The 19,252-nt window shown below is 57.0% G+C and overlaps 1 protein-coding gene across 2 annotated transcripts in view; it reads right to left on the reverse strand.

Annotated features, from left to right (window-relative positions):
• Positions 1-15,972, reverse strand: part of Slc12a7 (solute carrier family 12 member 7) — a 56,680-nt gene extending 40,708 nt beyond the window's left edge. Inside the window, exon 1 of one of the 2 annotated variants that reach the window (XM_023706480.1) lies at positions 15,900-15,972. In XM_023706480.1, coding sequence (XP_023562248.1) covers positions 15,900-15,945 — 46 coding nt within the window. In that variant the 5' untranslated portion in view covers positions 15,946-15,972. Of the gene's footprint in view, positions 1-8,960; positions 9,172-15,899 lie in introns of those variants that run through there. The other variant, XM_004625180.2, reaches the window with a different exon arrangement.
• Positions 15,973-19,252: the final 3,280 nt, after the last annotated feature.

The raw sequence follows: 19,252 nt of genomic DNA on the forward strand, positions 1-19,252 counted from the left end.
AGCTAGTAGCTTTTGCCACCAAGGAACAAGAAGAACAAGGTTTCAAAACATGAGCCTCCAGCCAATGAAATCCAGCCATATCCAGGACCTGCACCTGTAAGCCTCACCTGGAAAACAGCGTAGTGGGGCCGCCTGGGCAGGGGTGGCCAGCCAGAGCCCCCAGCGACACATGGCACAGAAGAGAGGAGCAGGGGCACTGAGGAAGGACCTCCCCTTAGGGGGCTGCACACATATCAAGAAAGCGTCTGTCACTGCCTTCACCTGCGTGGTCAGGGTGGAGGCACCAAGTGCCACATAGGGCCTACTCTGCAGGAACAGGTGGGATTAGACAGATGCCCTAGAGCCTCTGGAAGGAAGCCTGACCAGCTCTTGCCTCTCTGCAGTGGTGGCCACTTCCTGAGCCCACTCTCTCTGTGGCTTCTGAAGGTACCCAGGCCTCACTGCAGCTCGGCCCTGGAGGTCCACATGCCCCCCACCAGCCCACATGCAGCTGGAGCCTCTGGTTAGAGGCTTCCACACCCCACCCCACAAAGCCACCACTCCTCTTCTGATGCCCCAGCTGCCCCGCTGTGTGGTGAGCAGAGAGTCCATAAGCCTGCTACCACCCACGGAAAAAGAGAACGGGAGGGTCGGGTGGCACTGGTGGCGGGCACGTGTGGGATGCACAAGGCAACTCACTCGGAGAAGCAGACAGCAGGTGCCTCAGCAGACTACCTGTGCCACCAGGGCTGCAAAGATGGCATGCGCCCCACCCCACATCACAGGATGGGTGCTCAAGACCCAAGCTGCAGGCCACCCCGGGTCTAGGCTCCCCTGTATCCCTGAGGCCTTGGGATGTCCACACATAGGGCCCTCGCTGGTGAGCAGGCCAGAGCACAGAGGCCCCCTGTGGGGATGCTGGCCCTGGCCCCAGCAGTTAAGGGGGACATTAGTTGGAGGCAGCCTCCCCTGCAGACCAGTGGAGACTGCAAGCAGAATCAGCCCCGGGGCACACGGTCTGTTCTGAAGCAATCAGCAGGGCCTCTGTCTCTGTCTGCCCAAGCCCAGGAAGTGTCCAGGTCTCAGCAGGGAGAAACAGTGCACTCAGCAGGCCCCACCCTCCTCCTGCCAGGTTTCACTTGCCTCCAGACACACCTTCTCCTTGGACTGCAGCTGCCCCCTCCATCCTTCCTCCAGGGGTCTGATGGGGACCAAAGCCATCTCTCAGGAAGGCTCCGGAGGAAGGAGCACAGGGAGGCTCGTGGGACTCAGAGGCACCCACTTTCCCCAGGGTCAGCCGGGCGGGCTGAACTGTCTCCACCCCTTCCTGCCCCCAAGCACTGCAGGAAGTCTGCTCAGCTCCACAGCATGCACAGCGCAGGGTCACGCGGCGACCTTGCCTGTGCAGAGGCCACGCCACACTGCAGCTTCCTGCTCCATAAAGTATGACAAGCTTGCACACCAGGCCAGGGGTCCCCAGAGCAAGTGATGAAGAGGTGCTCACGTGCAGGCAGGACAAACTGCAGCGCTCAAGCCAAGTAGGCTTCCGGCTGGAGCAGAGTGGCGCTCAGCAGCAAACAGAGGAAACCCTGAGAACCAAGATGCGCCCGTGGCCCTTCCGTGCCAGCCAATCCTCCATCCAGCGTTCTCTTCCCGACTGCCACGATCCCGCCCCACCTCCCTGGCTCAGGAGGAGGGGACAGAGCCCAGAGCCTTGGCTGCTGTGTCCCTGCAAGCCCGAGTGACTCTCCAGAGTGACAGTCTCCCGTCCTGTTTCCTCCCAGACTGCTTGCTGCCCTTGCCAGACCCACTTCCTTCACCAAAAATATACTGCTTCAAGGCTGAAGCCGCCCAGCGCCAGCACCTTCCAGGCCAGGCACACAGAGATGAGGGGCAGAGGGCCCGATCTGCGACAGGCGCCCCTGGCATCTGGGCCGGCCTCCCTGCAACAGGCCCAGGTCAAGGCAGGAGCTGAAACTCCAGATAAGGCCATGGGCAGTGCCTCCTCTTTCACCCGGCACTGACAACCACCCCAAGGTTTAGGAACCAAATGCTCTCTCTAGAAACACAGAAATGCTTGGGGACATGGGCTGAGTTGGGCAACGCCTCCACAACTAAAAGGACGGCTGCTGCCTGGACACGGCGGGACTGGCCCTGGTCACTCCACAGGGCCACCAGGCATACTCCTTCCACCAGCTCTGGGGGTGCTTGGGGTGCCCAGGCCGACGGGCTGGGCAGACACTTGCTCAAGAGCATTTCAAATCTGACAGCCCAGAGTTCAGGGATGCATAGGAGATGCCTGGCTCACAGCCCAAGAGACACAGGCCCTGAATGTGAAGCATGACCGAAGTCCAGAAGTTGTGGACACACACACACACACACACTTAAACATGTGTGGCATGTGGCCACACTGATACATAACGCATGCATACCACAGAATAGTCACATGCACAGACACACGTGTGCTGGCGCCCATGTGTATACGTGCTCACATGTACATGGCCTTGTACACATACCATGGTTGATCTGTACCTGGCATACACCTGCAGTAAGTACCAGGTCTGTATCCCAGGCTGTACTGCCCAATGGAGAGGCCCAGGATACCAGGTATCTGGGGCCACACAGTGAGGGGTTCTGGGACCTTCCTCCTAAAAGACAAAGTCTAGCAGGGATGTCAGGCCATGGCGGGGAGGAGGATAGATCCAGTGCCCAGTGCTACTACTTCCTCTCCCCCACCAGGCTAAGGCCGAATACAGAGCACACGGATGGTGGGGCTGGGCCACTCCTGTTACAGCCTGGCGGGGCCGGGTGGGCTAGGGGAAGGCACCTGATCCAATCTGGTTTGGCTGCCCCTTGTCTGATGCAGTGGCACTTGATCCTCCCCAATGGCCCACAGACGCAGTTTTGAGCCTCCCTGAGGGCAGCAGCTGAGCCGCTGGCGCCAGAGCCACAGATGCAGCCAAGAGATGAGAGGTCACAGCCACTCTGACAGTTAGCTCCAGGGAGACAAACTGAGGCAGGGAGAAACACTCAGGTCACTGCAGCAGTCTCAGGGATGCAGCACCCTGAGGGGACAGGAACATGGGCAGTTAGGAACCTAGGCCCCACAGCCACAATCTGTGGACACAGCAGGACACCGGCACACAAGGCCCAGGGCCCAGCTCCAGGTCGCAGCATGGAGCCCCAGCAGCCTAACCATCTGGGGCTCCCAATATCCCTCCTCGTGGGGTCCCTCTATGGGGCCTACCTCCCCACATGGGCTGGGTGGCAAGCCCTGCATGAAGCCCAGAGCACCACATGCCAGAAAGGACTGCCCTCTCCACTCTCTAGAAAGATACCACCACTGGCTCACCAGGAACAGCACAGCACTCGTGTGCCTGTCAATGGGCCACAGTGCCACACTGCCAGGAGGCTTCAGTGACGGACCCCCAAATCCAGTTCCTGCTAGCCTTTCCTGATCAGACAGTTCTGCAGGCCCCTCCAGACACAGGGACCCGAGGTCATGCCACGGCACACTCTGGACACAGGACCCTGCTCCTGGCCTGTTCCCTGGCTTCTATAGGGCAGTCTGAAGGAGTAGCTGGTACTGAAATCAGCCTTGTCCCCCATGTAGTGACAGCCCAGCCTGCCTCACAAGTCCCAGGGACCCCAGACCCTGTTCCACGCCTCCTGTCACTCCTGAGGACATCTGCCCCTGCTGGTTGGGGCCTGTGGTTGTGCTAGTTCCTGGCCCCTGGCGGTCCCTGCCAAACAGACTCCTGTCCCCAGCACGGCTGTCACTATGGAGATGCCTGCATCCACTGGCCACGCCCTGCAGGGCCCATTAATACTTAAGCTGAACTTTGCACTCTGCCCTCTGGAGAGTTCAATGGGGAGGACAGGGCCCAGCAGACCAGGAGGAGCCACCGGGAGTCACAGTGGGCATTCGTCTGCAGTGTCACCACTCTGCAGCACAGGACAGAGAGTGGGAGGGGGCGGGAGCCCCTGGTCCTACCCAGCTGGTTGCCAGTAGGAAGAGGCCATGCAAAGATCCACGGCCCTGGAAGGGTCAGTGCAGCCAAGACTTGGCAGGCAGCTCTCCTGCCAACGCCCTCTGAGCCCAGGAGGGGATTCAAGGAGGGGGCACAGCTCCAAGCAGAGGACACCTGGGGGTCACCTCCTCTAGGGAAGCCCAGCTGAAGTCCAGCACCCTACCCGACCACCAAGGGTGGGTGCAACAGGGCCATTTGAGTCCCAGTCCTGCGCGTGGGGGCCTCCAGGAGGCTTGGTGTTTGTGTGGGTGGGCATGCACACACCCGCGCTCCTCCACCAGAGTCCACGGCCCGTGACAGCCCTCAGACCAGGTCCCCAACACCAGCAACATATTGATTGGCCCAGAGAGGTGGGTGAACACGCTAAGGACAACAGCACCGCTGCCCCTCTGCATCAGGCTCCTTCCCTCTGGGTAAGGCCTCCACCCTCAAGGTTCCCTGCATTGCTGGGGGTCACCCTGGAACCCCCACCTCTGAACACACATGCACATATGCCCACTCTTTCAGAGTTTCTGCCTGGTGAGCTCAAGCTGCCTCTCCACCAACTTCCTCACTGCCTCAGCACTCAGAGCCTCGTGACTCACCAAGGGGGAGGGGGGAGGAAGGGGAAGACAGACAAGGCTGCCCCTCCTGACTCACTACCACCCTGCTCAACCCCTGCACCCTTGGACACCCACCACTGTCCCCAGCAGGTGCCTGAACCCCAGCCTCTTCTGCTGATTTGTGCTGCAAAACCACTCCCACACTCTGGTGTCACACGCAGGTTCCTGCTGTCCCTGGACTGGACGGGAGGGGACCCAAGAGGAACAGCCTAGAATGATCCCCTATGCAGTAGCCATGGGGACCAGCACCTATCAGGTGTGCTGGGTGTGGCCACCCCTCTCAGCAGCCACCACCAGCTGCTCAGTGATCCAACCAATGCACACCTGGCTCAGTGCAGTGGGGATGTGGGGGTGGGGTGGCCCAAAGAGGACTCTACAGCCAGTCAGGCTCCTCCCACCATGAACGCACCACAGCTGGGACAGGCTGAGACCCAGGTGCCAGGCAGGTGACCCAGCCACTCACCAGACAGGGTCTGATGGAGGGAGAGAAGGGACCAGCATCATGTACCACCTCATGACAGAGCCTTCCCCACCCCTGTGGCAGGCGCACACACACATGCACACCCCCATTCACACACAGGTTCTGCAAGACAACCTAACCACCCACTTCCAAGGGCAGGGCTCCCAGGGCCACCTGCTTCCTGTGCATTCTTTGTTTCCTTTTGACTTTTGTTATTTACAGCACTTTGAATCAAACCCACACTGTGCTACATCTCTGGCCCCGTGTTGAGACAGAGTCTATGTTGCTCAATTGAACTCAAACTTGCAGTCCTCCTGCCTCAGCCTCCTGAGTGGCTGGGATTTACAGGAGTATACCATCATGTTCAGCTTGGCTAGGTTCTGTTTTGCAGTCCTGGGGCTCAAATTAAGGCCCTTGTACATGCTAGGCAAGCACTTGCCACTGAGCGGCACCCCCAGCTCCTCCTGTTCCAAAACAAGAACCTGACTGGGCCGGAAAGATGGCTCAGTAGAGTAAGTGCATGCCTGGCAAGCGCAAGGGCCTGAGTTCAATCCTGGTTCCGCCAAAACAAACAAACAAACAACAACAACAAAAAAAAAACCCATTCAAGACAAAACAAGAACCTGGTCAAGCCCACATTGGTAACTGGCCCTCACCCTCCACTTACTAAACACCATGCACTTCCCAAGGAATCCAGACCTTGCTGCCCCCTCTAAGGACTCCTGACTGCCTAGCTGGTGCCCAGGGTCCATGCCCCGCCTGTCCTTGCTTGGGTGGCCTACAGTGTCACTGTGACCTGTCCTTTCCCAAAACCCAACAAAGCAGCTGCCACTTCCTGTTCCTGTTCAGCAGGACAGACGGACAGAACCTGGAAGCACTGTCTGCGGGGCTTCCTTTGGTCGCAGTACTGAAAATGAAACCCAGGGGCGCCCACCACGGAGCTCCGGCCCAGCCCTGTTCATTCTAATACAGACTTCCCCTACCTAAGTCACCCCATTGGGACTCCCAATTATTTTTTTCTTTTCTTTTTTTTTTTTTTTTTAATGCATTTAGTACAGGGTCTACAGGGTCTCACTACACAGATCCGACTCGTAGTGATTCTGTTTTCATAGGACTTGAATTCTTGATCTTCCTCCCTCAGCCTCCCAAGTGCCGGGAGCACAGGCGTGCACCACCACACCCGCTCTCCCTCTCCAATTCCTAACCAAACTGTTCCCTGAATCCCATGTCCCAGTGGTTGGCCCAAGACCTTGGGGTGGGGGTGGGGACGGGGACGGGCGGCTACAAGGTCAGCACAAAGCATTGCCCACTGCCCACCTACATCAGACGGCCAGACAGGGCAAAGGTGACCTAGGGTTGTCCCAGCTAGTATGAGGGTGGGGTCACCCCTACACAGCACAAATCAAGGAAAAGGAATCCAAAAAGAGGAACTGCAACCAATCCCAGGCAGTGCCGCCCCAGGGAGGGCCTGTAGCGCCAAAGGTCCCAGAGACATTCCCCACCCCCACTGTGCCCTGTACCATGTGGTGGAGCAGCTGACCAGGCTCCAGTCTCAGGAGAGGCACCTCACTCAGGCTACTGTCCCTTCTACTCACCGACAGTGACCCCAGTGAGATCCAAACATTGAGGTGCCATTTTCTATTTCTTTATGTATTTATCTGGTAGGGGGTGTGGTGATCCTTCTGTCCCAGCCTCCCAAGTGCTGGGATTACAGGTGTGCGTCACCACGCCCGGTTCTGGGGCTAGCACAGCATGCAGTACCAAGAACGGAGCCTGGATCCTTGCATTTGCCAAGCAGATGCTTAGACTGCTGAGTTATCTCCCCAGCCCTAAGGTACCATTTTCACCAAGAGAAATCTCACATCAAAATAAAATTAGAACGAACACTGTGCAGATAGGCATGGTGCTTTCCGAGCACAGGGGAGGACTAAGCAGGGGTGGCAAGGTGTAGGGTCCACAGGCAGCAGGATGGGGGCTCCATTATAGATATATCCATCTCAGGCCCAGACCCTTTGTTTCGGGCTTTGAAGTGCTAGCTGAAGGCCTTGTCAGAGTCCCCACAGCAGGGACAGTGCAAGGTTAAGATGCAGCCTAGAGCAGACCCAGACAGGACCACAGAACAAGCCCACAGGACAGGATGGAGGCACGGGCCAGCTTTACCCTCTTCAGTCATACCTTCTTCAGGTCAGAAGCGTTAAAGCAAAGAGAGCCGCCCCCCCTGCTCCTTGTGCCCAGGCCCTAGCTCTGGATCCTGAGTCCCTCCGATCAGCAGGCTGGGGTAGCCCAGGAGCCAACACCACTACAGTGGCACGCCAAGAGTAGAACAGTTACCTACCATGTACATTTAAGTCACTATCATGGAGCAGTTCTGATCCTGTCCCAGGCCACACTCCATGGCCTTTGGACAGGACTCCAGCCTGGCTATGCCCAGCCTCTTAGGGACCTCCCACCAAGAAGACAAGCCTGTAGCCCCTTCCCAGGCTCGGTCCTTCAGGGTGGCCACCAAACATCACCACCAGCTGTGGCCCAACAGTTCTTGTGACAAATGAGGATGTGACCAGAGTCCAAGACAGCACCACGCCCAGCCCTCAGGGCATTGCAGTGAAATTCCCAAAACCTCCCTGGGGGAGAGTTGAGTGCAAGGCCTGCACCAACTCTGCAACAAGCCCCAAGGTCAACTCTGAGCATCAGGGAACAGAGAAGGTGCAGCGCTGGAGCCCCATGCTGGCTCTGTGCCCACCAGAGTCTGAGGCAGGGAGATTCCTGGAGAGCAAGGAACAAAGCAGGGGCTGATGAGGAAGGGGTTCACCCTCCTGGACACCCTGGCACTCAGAGTTAGAGTACAGCCCGAAGCCCCTTACTGAAACACAGACCACACTGGAAGTCTGGGGAGAAGAGAAATTTATCTAGGACCTGGATACCCAGGAGGATGGTGGGCTCTTGAGGGCCAGTAGACAAAGTTCACTTGGACAAATGAAAGGAACTGCAGAACAAGGGACAGGGTTAGGGTTCTGCCTGGTCTCTTGGCCACCCCAAGACACTCCACACAAGGGCCTGGACAGCATCTCAGCTCATGGGAAGGGCCACACGGGCAAGTGGCTGGCCCTTAATAATCCATGCTGGGCACTTCACAGTGGGCACTGCTGGCTCGCGTGGGAAGGCTCCCAACAGCGTACAAAGGGCAGGCGCTAGGCCTTTCCTGCCTAGGCAATGAGCAACAAAAGGCAAGGCCGGCCGAGGACCTATTCACCGAGTGACCGCGCCTCTCTTCTCCTCCCTGGGGCAGGGCCTGGGGCTGTGTGTGAGCTGGGCATTGAGGCCCTTCTCGGCAGCGATAGAAAGGGGAAGCAGAGATAAAGCTTGGCCCGAGGGGACCAGTCCTCTCCAGGAGGAGGTTGGGATCCGAGCGTGTGGGGAACCTGCGGCGGAGCCAAGCCGTCCCACCCCGCAGAAAGTGAAAGTGCCCCAGAGAGAACTCGACTGGTGAACAAAGAGCTGCAGAGGGCGCGGGCGCAAACCTGCGTCCTTCTCGTGACCCCAGGGAGTCCCGGCTGGGATGGAGTGCAGAACGGGGCTCTTGGGAGGCTGGCTATCTGGTACCCCGGGCCGGGAAACGCGTGGGCACTCCAGGGACCGAGCCTGGGGCGCTCCAAGAGCCACTAGGGCCCGGGCTACCCCTACGGCGCCACTCAGATGCGCACCCACCATACAAGCCCAGGAAAGGAGGCGCTTCCTGACCGGCGCCAGGAGAAAACAGGCGTGCACAGGGAGGAGTGGGGCACCCCAACTTAGGCATCCCACCTCGAGTCATCCCAACCCCAGGTATACCACTCCGGGTCACCCCAGCCCCGAATCGCCCCCTGCCGCTCGCCCAGGTGCCGCGCTCACCTGAGTTAGGGCGCTCGGACTCAGTGCCCGAGAGGATCCCTGGAGACTCGGGGTGCTCAGCTTCACTGTCCTCGGCCCCCGCCCCGTCCCCGCCAGCGCGCGCCTCCACGGGAACCACGGTGAAGTTGGTGGGCATGGCGCGATTGCCGGCTGCCCTGCCACGGACTCTGTGCGCTACTGTACGCTGGGCGAGGTTCGCTGGGCCACCCACGTGACCGCACCTGCCCGCCCCGCGCCGCCCCAAAGTTGGCCTGCCCAAGGAAAGGGCGGGGCGTCGCAGCAGGACAGCGTGAGCCTCCCGCCCCCTGCGGCCGCTGGGGAGCGCGCAGGTTCCCGCTGCAAACCGAGGGTCACGCCCCTGGTGCAAGCCACGCCCACTGAGGCCACCCCTCTTTCCATAGGCCACGCCCGCAGCGTGGAGATCTTCCCAGCCCCGCAGGTCACGCCCCACCCTCGGGCCACGCCTCAGTCTCCCGGCCACCACCGAGCCCGGCTCGCGCGCGCGCTTAGCCTGGGGGCCCGGGTTGAAGAACCAGTAGGGCGAGGTTGCCCGGCTCCGCCACACCTTGCGCCCCTCCCGGGACTCGCCCCCATCCCGCTGCGCCCCAGACTGCGGAAGCTGGAAGGGAAGGGCGCCACCATCTGGCACCGTCCCGTTCGACCCAGCAGAACCGCGACGGCCGAAAACCTGTCCTTGCAGAAGTCCAAGAAGAGTTTACAGTACCGGGCTGTGGAGGAACCAACCAGCAATACTCAATACAGAGGCAGAACTGCTATCTGTAGACCAGGGCGCTTTGTCCCCTGAGGCAGGCTGTCACGGGGACCACACGCAAAGAAGGACGACTACCTCTCCAAAACTATGTACTTGCTAGGGGCGGGCCCTGCAGAAAGCTCTGCATCTCACTGGAAGCGGCAAGCTGTACTACTCACAAGGGCAGGCAGCAAGTGACACCCCCACCTGGTTCAGCCAAGGGTGGGCACAGAGGGGACGTCAGGGACCCTGCCGAGGGAAGACGCAGTGGGCAGGAAGGTGAGATTAGAGGAGCTTCCTGCCAAGGCCCACAGGTGGAGGTCGACCCTGCCAGTCACTGCGAGGTCCATGGGCTGGGTGTGTCCCAGGATCAGGCAGCCCCTCCTGGTGGGGCAGTCCTTCCCACCCACTTTTACCACACTTCATCACCACTCTTCATGGAGTGTAACAGCTAGCTGTTTTTGGGTTTTGCACTGGGGTTTGAACCAACCAATTGTCTTCATAATTAGTCACCAGCCCCTCTGGGACAGGATCTTGCTAAAATGCCCAGGCTTAACTTGAATTTATGATTCTCCTGCCTTGGCTTCCCAAAGTGCTGGTATCACAGGTGTGCACTCCCACCATACTCCACTGTGTAGCTGGGTTTGCAAATGGACATCTCCAGCCTGTTCCTCAGCGTCCTTTTCATCTCTGCCGTCTCTTCCATTCCAGCAGCTTTCCTGTCCTCACTCTGTATACACACTCATACAGCCTGTGGAGGCCCTGGCTCTAACTGCTCATTGCACTATGCCATGCCACATGCTCTGCCCTGAGGCCTCTTCATTCTGGAGTGGCCTTGTGGTCAGCGGTGTTCTGCAGGGCATGCATGGGCTGCTAGGGTTACTGGTTCCTGGGGCTTGCAGAGCACGGCTCTACACAGCAGTGTCAGAGTGGGAATTTGCTGGGGCATCTATAAGGTAGTGGCTCTCATCTGCCTGTCCAGTACCCACAGGTCAGCCAGGAGGTCAAGGCAGCTGCCCCTGCTTCCCCCATCTTCCCACCATCCCCCTTCACCTCATGTACTGCTGTCTTAGCCTGGCCACAGAAGCCTCTCCAGACTAGACTGTGACCTGGGCACTTCTGGTGGCTGCTGGGCTGCATGGCAAGCACAGCGTAGGGAACCTGGGACTTCCCGTGCCAGCTGTGGTTGTGAATGCAGGATGCAGGCCCAGTGCCCTATCCTGACCTGAACACGGAGTTGCCACCTGGCTCAGGAGGACACTGCTGCCTTGGCTTCCAGGTCGGAGGCCCCTGTGCTGCGTTGCAGTAAGGGCCCCGCAGGCTCAGCTCCAGGCACAGGCCCAAGGCACTGGGTCTGCAGGCAGGACTGAGTTTCCAGTCCACCCAGTGCCTCTACCTTCCTGCTAAAACTGCTTCTACTCTTGGTGGTGGCGGTATGTGTGAAATTTCTGTCTTCCCCATGGAGGATGCACCTCTGGTGGCAAAGGATGTGAAGTGGAGAGTTTCCAAGAACTAGGTGCAAGGAGGAGGGCCCTCAGAAGAACCCCAAGAATACTACTGGCTTCTCACTGGAAGCTGTCCACCATAGCTGTGTACAACCCTGCAGCGCCCAGGTGCACACTCCTGGGCTTGGGGCCTTTTGCAGAACCCATCAGTTTCCTTGCCCTTAACTTGACACTGGGGCTCCCAGGACTCCAGTCAGCTGCCCTCAGACCCCAAAAGCCTAAGCCCACCAGAGAGCCCACAGGAGATGGAGAGGCAGGAGGGAGAGAAGAAGGAGGGGAAAGAGAGAGAAAGGAGGGAAGGGAAGGTGGAGGAGGGAGTGGAAGGGAAAGAGGAAAGGGGAGGAAGAAGGAGAAGGGGGAAGTGGAGAATATGCAGGACTGATCTGCCCAGGGCACCAGGAAAAGGGCAGAAAGCATGCAGGATAGGGAGCCTGGGAGGTGACTGCAGGGACAGGGCCATGAAGAAGCAGCATGGGTGGGGGGGCAGTGCTCCCTGCCACCCTCCACAACCTGCAGAAGGGAAGCCTGTGTCACCCAGCCCTGGGCCCTGCCCTGGGCCCTAAGTCTTCTTCTCCAGGTCCCCAGATCCCTTCTGCTCCCAGCACCAGGAGACCAGGCTATTTTTATTTCAGACACAGCCTTCTGTCAACAGGAAAGGGCCAACAGCAAGTCTGTGTGAAATCTCAAAGCTTGAGGACAGAGAAGCCCCAGGCTCCCAGGCTCCCAGGCTCCAAACACAGGAACTTCCCAAGGCCTGGACCTCCCTACACAGATCCCCAGATGGCTGTGCATTCAACCTGGGGGATCCTTACCATCAGCCCTTGTCCCTCCATGTGGGTAGAAATCCCTGCTCCTAGGGCAGCCACGGGCCCAAGCACTAAGCTGTCCCTTGCGGCAGGGCCAGCCTTGGTTCTAGTCACTGTTCTTGGCTGCCAGGGGAGCTTCATGGCCTCTGCTCTCAGCTCAACCCCAAGTAGTTGCTGAAAACCATTGTCTGGAGCTGATGGTACAGCTCCCTGGTGAGCAGTACCAGCTTGTTCTGGGCCCAGGCTCTGTCCCACTGCTACAAGAGTGAAAACAAAATATGTCTACTTGCTTTGGCAGCTGTTGCCTTTTTAAATTGAGGGGTTTCCATTCTTGGCTACTTTTCTTTCACCCGAAAGGCATGAAAGGAACGGCTTCAGGGTTGCATCCATGACAGACAGTGTTTAAAGTGCACTGCTGTGGAGGCAGGACCACACAGGCACAGCACCTGAGGGAATGAATAACGCAGGGTGGGGGAGGGGGCTGCAGCGGGGATGAGGGGACCAGGGACCCAGCCTCTGCGCCCTTTGCATTTGTCACATGTCCCAGCTCTGTCCCGACAAAAATACCTCCCAATCGTTTTAATGCTCACAGCTGCCACTGCAGGAGACAAGCAGGCCACACTCAGTGCCCTCGGCACGATCTCTGTCCTATTATTACCCAGTGCAGATAAGGGGACACATGGTTGGCGATAAAGGTCAGTCCACAGGGCGTCGCTGGTTGGGGATGGCTGGCTGCAGAGAGTAGCACAGTGTGCAGAGAGGGCTCACAGGCTGCCCCTCAGCGGGGCACCCTCAACACCAGCCCCCAACCCAGAAAAGCCCCAGCCAAGGAGGACTGCTGCACCCAGGGGACACCCTCCGTGGGCTGGCAGCCGCCTCCTGTGCCCTTGGGGACACAAATGACTCTGAGGCAGGTGTAGCTGCCAGGTGCGCTCCAAACAGGCTTCCCTCCCTCAAGTTTAAACTCCAAATTCTGCTTGGCAAAGCAAGCAGAAATTCAGCCCTTTCCCACATCCCTAGCCCCTTGAGAGAGAGGAGTAAGTGCATGTGCCTGGCAGCAGCATTGCTGTACTCAGACCTTACGTGCTGGGCTGGGACCCTGTATGCAGCCAGGTGACCAGCTTCAAATCTATTGTGAATCACTTTTTTTTTAGTACAGCCACTGCAAGGTGTTAGTTTCTCCATCCTCAGAGTGATGCCTTTTTACAAATAAGCTTCAACTGTCCCTGAAATCCACCAACACACACGGGCCTCACACCCTGAAATCCCTGCCCGGCCCCAGGTCGGCCCCTAACACAAAGCCTCGTCCCTCCTAAGAGGCCACTCTGTAGACCAGGGAAATTTAACACCAAGATCCCAGTGAGTATAAAGAAAAAGCCTTTCAAAAGCAGTGCTGCTGGGGTGTGGCTCAGTGGCGAGACCCTGGGTAAGGCGGGTGGCAGCTGCAAATCTGCAAGAGACACACACATTTTCCAACAGAGCAAAGGAGGGTGGGCGCAGGGCACCTTCCTCAGCTGGCCAGGGGCTCCCTGCACAGGAAGGCAACTGTGGACATGATCTTGTGCTGCTTATTTTCAAATGCTAGAACAAAGGACTTGGAATGTTTTTGCATAAAGAGGTGACAGGCATTTGAGGGGATCCATACATGTGTTCCGACTGAAATATGACAGAAGGTATACTCATGATGAACCATCTCACAGCACCCACTAATATGTACGGCTTTAGCCTATGTTTTGGTTAGGTGAACTGAATTAAAAACAAAAGCAGAAAGGTGCCTGGCATGGTAGTGCATACACCATCACTTGGGAGGCGGGGCAGGAGGACTGCCACAAGTTTGAGGCCGGCCTGGGCCACACAGTGAGTTCAAGGCCTGGCTGAACTACATGGCGAGATCCCATGTCAGAAAGCTAAAAAAAGAAGTGGACTTTCAACTCCAGCTCTGGTGGGCAGATCCCAGAACCCCTGGGAGGGGTGGGGATGGAGAACAGCTACAACCTGGCTTCCTCCTTGGGAGTGAAGGCAGAGTTCAGAGTGGTGGGGGACCTGAAGGCTGCCCCTCACCCCCACCCCAGCACAGGACAGTGGAGAGGAGGCACAGACCCCAGGAGGCAGGTGCAGGGGAGCTTGGAGGCACAGGGCCACTGCCTGAGCCCATCAGGCACTCGGGTATCTGTCGGCAAATGCCCAGGCCAGTCCAAGGGTAGGACTGCACGAGGGAGAAATTCACACTTACTCCAGAAACAGGGGACAGAAACAATGCCTCCACATTAACCCAGATTGGAGGAGAGGGCACAGCAGATTGGTGACCCCAAATCTTGTGCCCTGAAGCCAGCCCCGCCCAGTGCACCCTGCAGGACAAGGGTAAAATGGTTGCTTCCCTGGGAGTAGCTGTGGATCTCAGAACATCTGCCCGAGGACCCACAAACACAGGGGAGATGGGCAGCTGGGGAGTAAGACTGCCCCCCTGACGGCCGATGGGGCCCACACCTCACATGACCAGGGGCTCAGCAATCCCCCCACACCCACCTGCCCAACCACAGAGTGTACCCCAACAGCTTCCCAGAAGAGAATCATAGAGAATGTGACCTCTGATGGCCAAGGAACCGAGTGGAAAATCATCCCCCGAAAGAGCCGAAAACCCCACAGAGCTTGGAAATTAGGCAGCACATTCCAAGGACTGAATGTACTAAAAAGCCCGAACTGAAATCCAACACTAACTACCTTGAGCTAAACTAGAATGAAGTCACCAGGAAAGCCGCACTTAGGGGAAGCCCATCCTGCAAGAATTACAAAGGAAACACAGGGCTGAATTGTGTCTGCCAGACCAGCAGACTCAGCCCGAGGCACCTGGGGTGGACCTGGCTCAGAGGTACATCTTTGTAAGTATGCTGGTTGATTTAAGAAGACAAGGGCACCCTCACACTGGCCTAGGGTGGCCCTAACCCAGGTCTGGAGCTGAAGACACAGAGAAGAGGCTGGTGGACACAGAAGGGTGTGACCACAGCCCAAGGACACCTGAGCCACCTGAGTGAAGGAGGAGGGCCAAACCAGAGCATCCCACTCTGCCTCTGCCTGAGACCCCAGGCCTCCCGGCTGCCAGATAATATATTCTGGGGTTTAGGCCTCTTAGATTGTAGAAATTCTTATTAGGACAGTCCTATGAAGCCCATACAGGGAGAGAAAGATACTATAAATAACTGTGATAGTAATTTTTTTTTTTCTTGGCGGAACCGGGGATTGAACTCAGGCCCTTGCCCTTACCAGGGAAGCACTTACTCCACTGAGCCATCTCCCCGGACCTAGCAATTTTTTAATACATAGGTAAAATAGACAACCTGCCAGAATTACGGAAGAGACTGAAGCTAAGTCACGTGTAGAGCCAGCAAGCCTGGGGGACCCTGCAAAGCTCTGAGGACACTGAAGAACACCACCACAGATGGTGCTCAGTCAGGCCTCCTGGATCGCTCTGCAAATTGCCCCTTGGAGCTATTTTCTGTTTCTCCCCTTTGCCGGGAGCTGTGAGTCCTGGAGAGCTGCCTGAGATGCCGACTGCTGCAGTTGGCTGCGACAGCAGGGGAAGGCTTGGGTGGTGGCCCCAGGACCCCCATCAGTCAGATCCCCATCAGCCATTTTCCTTCAGCTTTTCGGAGCCCAGGATTCTTGAAGGCCTCCAGATTAGCATCAAGTGTGGCCAAGGACTCACTCGCCCGGCTCTTAATTAAAGGTGGAATAATGTTTCACTTGAGGGAAGCGAAGTGTTCTCTAAAGCATTCCTGAGCCGGCCTGGAGGATAGCTCTGGATCTCAGGGCCCTACCAGCATATGGCCTTCCTGCTGCTGTCCCTGCTGTCTCTCTGCCCCCAGGGCCCTTCATGTACCTGTGTCCCCCGAGGTGGTCTTTGTTTGGGGGTGGCAGCCCCTCATTCTCCCAGGCTCCAGCTGCTGCTGAACTCTTTTCCTTCCTACTGAGAAGGGTGGCAATGAGCTCTCCCAAGGAGCTGAAAGCTCAGGTATCAGCCCTGGCTCCGTTATCAAGGAGCTGAGAGGCGAAGCCTTACTCACAGGGGCACAGGCCCATGCCTGTCAGCGTGTGTCTGACTCTGTGAAGAGTGGTGTCATGAGGGCACAGGCCATCCTGAAGACAGTCTGTGTAGACCGCGCCTTTAAATACGACCCTTACCCACATGCAAGCGGGAGGGTCGTTTCAGGGCTAAGAGAAGCCCCAGGCCTGGGGCTAAGATACTGCTGTGGAAAGTAGTTTACTTAACTTAGGCTAAGACAGTAGCTAGTGGAAGGACTTGAGATAGAGTGGGGTCAACAGCCATAGTGAAAAAAATTAGGAAAGACAGTGAACTAGGACTTGGACAAAGAATGAAATTCCTCAGGGGGCATGAAATGCAGACCCCCACTCCACTAAGGGGGGGTGTTGATGCCCTACTAAGTTTCTAAGAATTGCAAATAAATTAAAATTAACCAGTTCCTTCTGAGATCCCGGTTTTCTGTAAACCCTACGTGTGGAAGGACTGTATTAAAAGCCTGAGTCCCAATTGGTCATTTTAAGCCATCTTATCACAGAGCTGCCTGTGATAGGCGACTACTGAACAACTGAGCAATGCGTACATCTGCTTATTTATTTATTTTTATAATACCTGATGCCCATAGTTTATTTTATTTATTTATTTATTTATTTTTTGGTACCAGGGATTGAACTCAGGACCTTGTGCTTGTCAGGCAGGCGCTTATGCCGCTGAGCTATATCCCTGGCCATCTGCTTATGTATAATTAGCTCTCCATCAGAGGGCTACATGGCCATCCCATTCGGGACCCCTCCTGGAAATCTTTCTTATCCTTCTCTTTATTTCCTTCCCCCCCCCAATAAAAACTCTCCTAGTCCCCTCCTTTGGTTCACAACTTCATCCCTTGGAGTTTGCAGAACCACAAGCCTGGCACACATGGTACTGCTGCCACCAGACCCCCCCCTCCTCGGCAGGCAGCTCTGCCACCTCTGGCCCCAGCATCTTCTAGAACAGGCACCTGCACACACACGTGCACATACAAGCCACCCGCCCCACAGGCAAGCCCAGCATGGCCCCATCTCACCCTGCTGGGTGGCCACATCTTGTGTGGAAGCCACCGACCTAGGCTGGGGTGGGGTTGGGTCACTGGGGAGCCAGGCCCGCTCTGCATCTTCCCTAGACAACGTTTAAATCCAGGCAGCTGCTGATGCTGTTGCCAGGACCTTATTGCTCGATGTGGTTTAGCAATCACATAGGAACTGAAAAAAACAGCTCTCGGTGGACACAAGTCCATCTGGGGATGACTTTCCTACAGCCCCATCAAGGTGGCAGCCCCAGAACCCCTGTATCTTGAGAAGCCATGCATCTGCTGCTGTCTGTGGCCTGGGGACCCCACCCAGGGAGCCAACTATGACAGAGTGCTCTTGTAGCCTCTGCCCATCTGGGCAGCAGCTGGGGCTGAGGCTGAGCCCCAGTGGACAGGAGGGTTGGGTGCCTCAGGTCCTCTCTCCTTCCGGCTCAGGGCTCCCTGCTTTTGAATGTGCAGTGCAGATCCCATGTCAACAGGGACCACCACACCTTTCTTTCAGAACAGAAAGCCCTGGGACCCACAGATGCTGTCTCGCTTATGAACCGAGGGGCAGGGAGAGCCATGAATGAACAAAAGGTTCTGGAAACTTGTTTGCACTCTTGCGCAACTAGTGGCCATCACAGGCCTGAAGACACTGTGGAGGTCCCTCCACTACATGGGGGTCGCTGTCCTACCCACCGGCAGAGCTGGCTCCTAGCACTTCAGAGGCTGGTGGCTGGGCTGAGCTCCCAGCTGCACCAGTCAGGGTATCCCAGGACACAATGTGAGAAGTGTTGGCAGATGCTGGGTGGGATGCTAGAGATGTGTTCGCTTGACGCTGCCCTGGGGTCACACATTGGGCACCACAGCCAGACTGCATGCCTGGCAGTGGTCCCCCTGGTCACCAGCAGGGCTGCAGCCCCACCCTCATGTGCACAGTGGAATAGGACCACAGTGGAACAGGACATTGAAAAGACAGCAGCTCCAGCTGCTGGATGGAGTGGGATGTGGCAGTGACGTCAACCAGGACAAGCAAGAGTGGAGCGAGGGTGCAGACAGCTGGTATAGCTCTATCCTAACTCCCCATGGGGGATGCTACAGATGCAGGACAGCGGAAACATGGCAGTTTCCACCCTGAAAAGGAGGCTGTGGTCACAGAGAGAAGGGATTCTGGGGTCTTTGCCCTGCCTCTCATGCAGTGCCGGCTCTGGCTGAGACAGGAAATGTCGGGGGGCTCCTTGCTACCTGGCCTTGTCTGCTGTGGGACAGCAATAGAATCACCTCAAAAAGTGCCAAGTGGTGGCCAGGAGGACAGGGAGGTGCCCACATGGCCACAGCCATGACACTGGTGATGGCCACACTCTATACCTCTTGCTTCCTCCCGCTGCTAGGGCCTCTGAGAAGGCTGAACTGTTGAAGGTTGGTTCTGGGAGCCCCATTTCCTATCCTTGGAGCCCCACTTTTTATCCAAGGGCTACCCCACATCCAGTTCCTGTCCTGGGGCTACCTTGTGGGTAGCCCACAGATCCAGACCCTGTGAAAAAGGAGGCCAGTGACAGCCGGTCAAGTGTGGCTTTATCTCTAAACCAGCACTTCTGACCTGGGTTTCAGGCAGCAGCTACAGACACCAGAACATGCTGGAACATGCCAGAACAAGCCCTACCTGCCCTACTGCCCCTGGGCACCCCATTCCCTGCACACGTAGGCCCAGAACGGCACACACTTTTGAGTCAGATAGAAATATTATAGGCAGTCAGACAGGGCTAGACCCTCCAAGGAGGTAGCACAGAAGACAAGAAACCTTACAACTATAAGAGAGATGGATGTTCCTGCTGCGGGCCAGACCTGAAGACCAAAAATCAAACAAATGCTCACCTCCCTAAAGATAAGCGTCAGGGATTGATCATCTCCTTGAGGAAGCCAGAGAGTGTCACTAATCCAACTGCTACCAGCTACTGGATAAACTCCTGTTCTATATTCGTGCCTGCTTGCTACATGACTCGCTTCCCCATTTGCTCCTGGATTTAATTAATTTTACCTGAGCAAGGGTGTTTGTAACCTTATTGGTTGACCATAGCTTTGTCCCACCTCATGCCTACCTAAGTGAGTTCCTATGTTCTCCACCTTAGACCTGCCTTAACACATG

Source organism: Octodon degus, unplaced genomic scaffold (assembly GCF_000260255.1).
Source record: "Octodon degus isolate 3935 unplaced genomic scaffold, OctDeg1.0 scaffold00008, whole genome shotgun sequence".
Taxonomy (NCBI): domain Eukaryota; kingdom Metazoa; phylum Chordata; class Mammalia; order Rodentia; family Octodontidae; genus Octodon; species Octodon degus.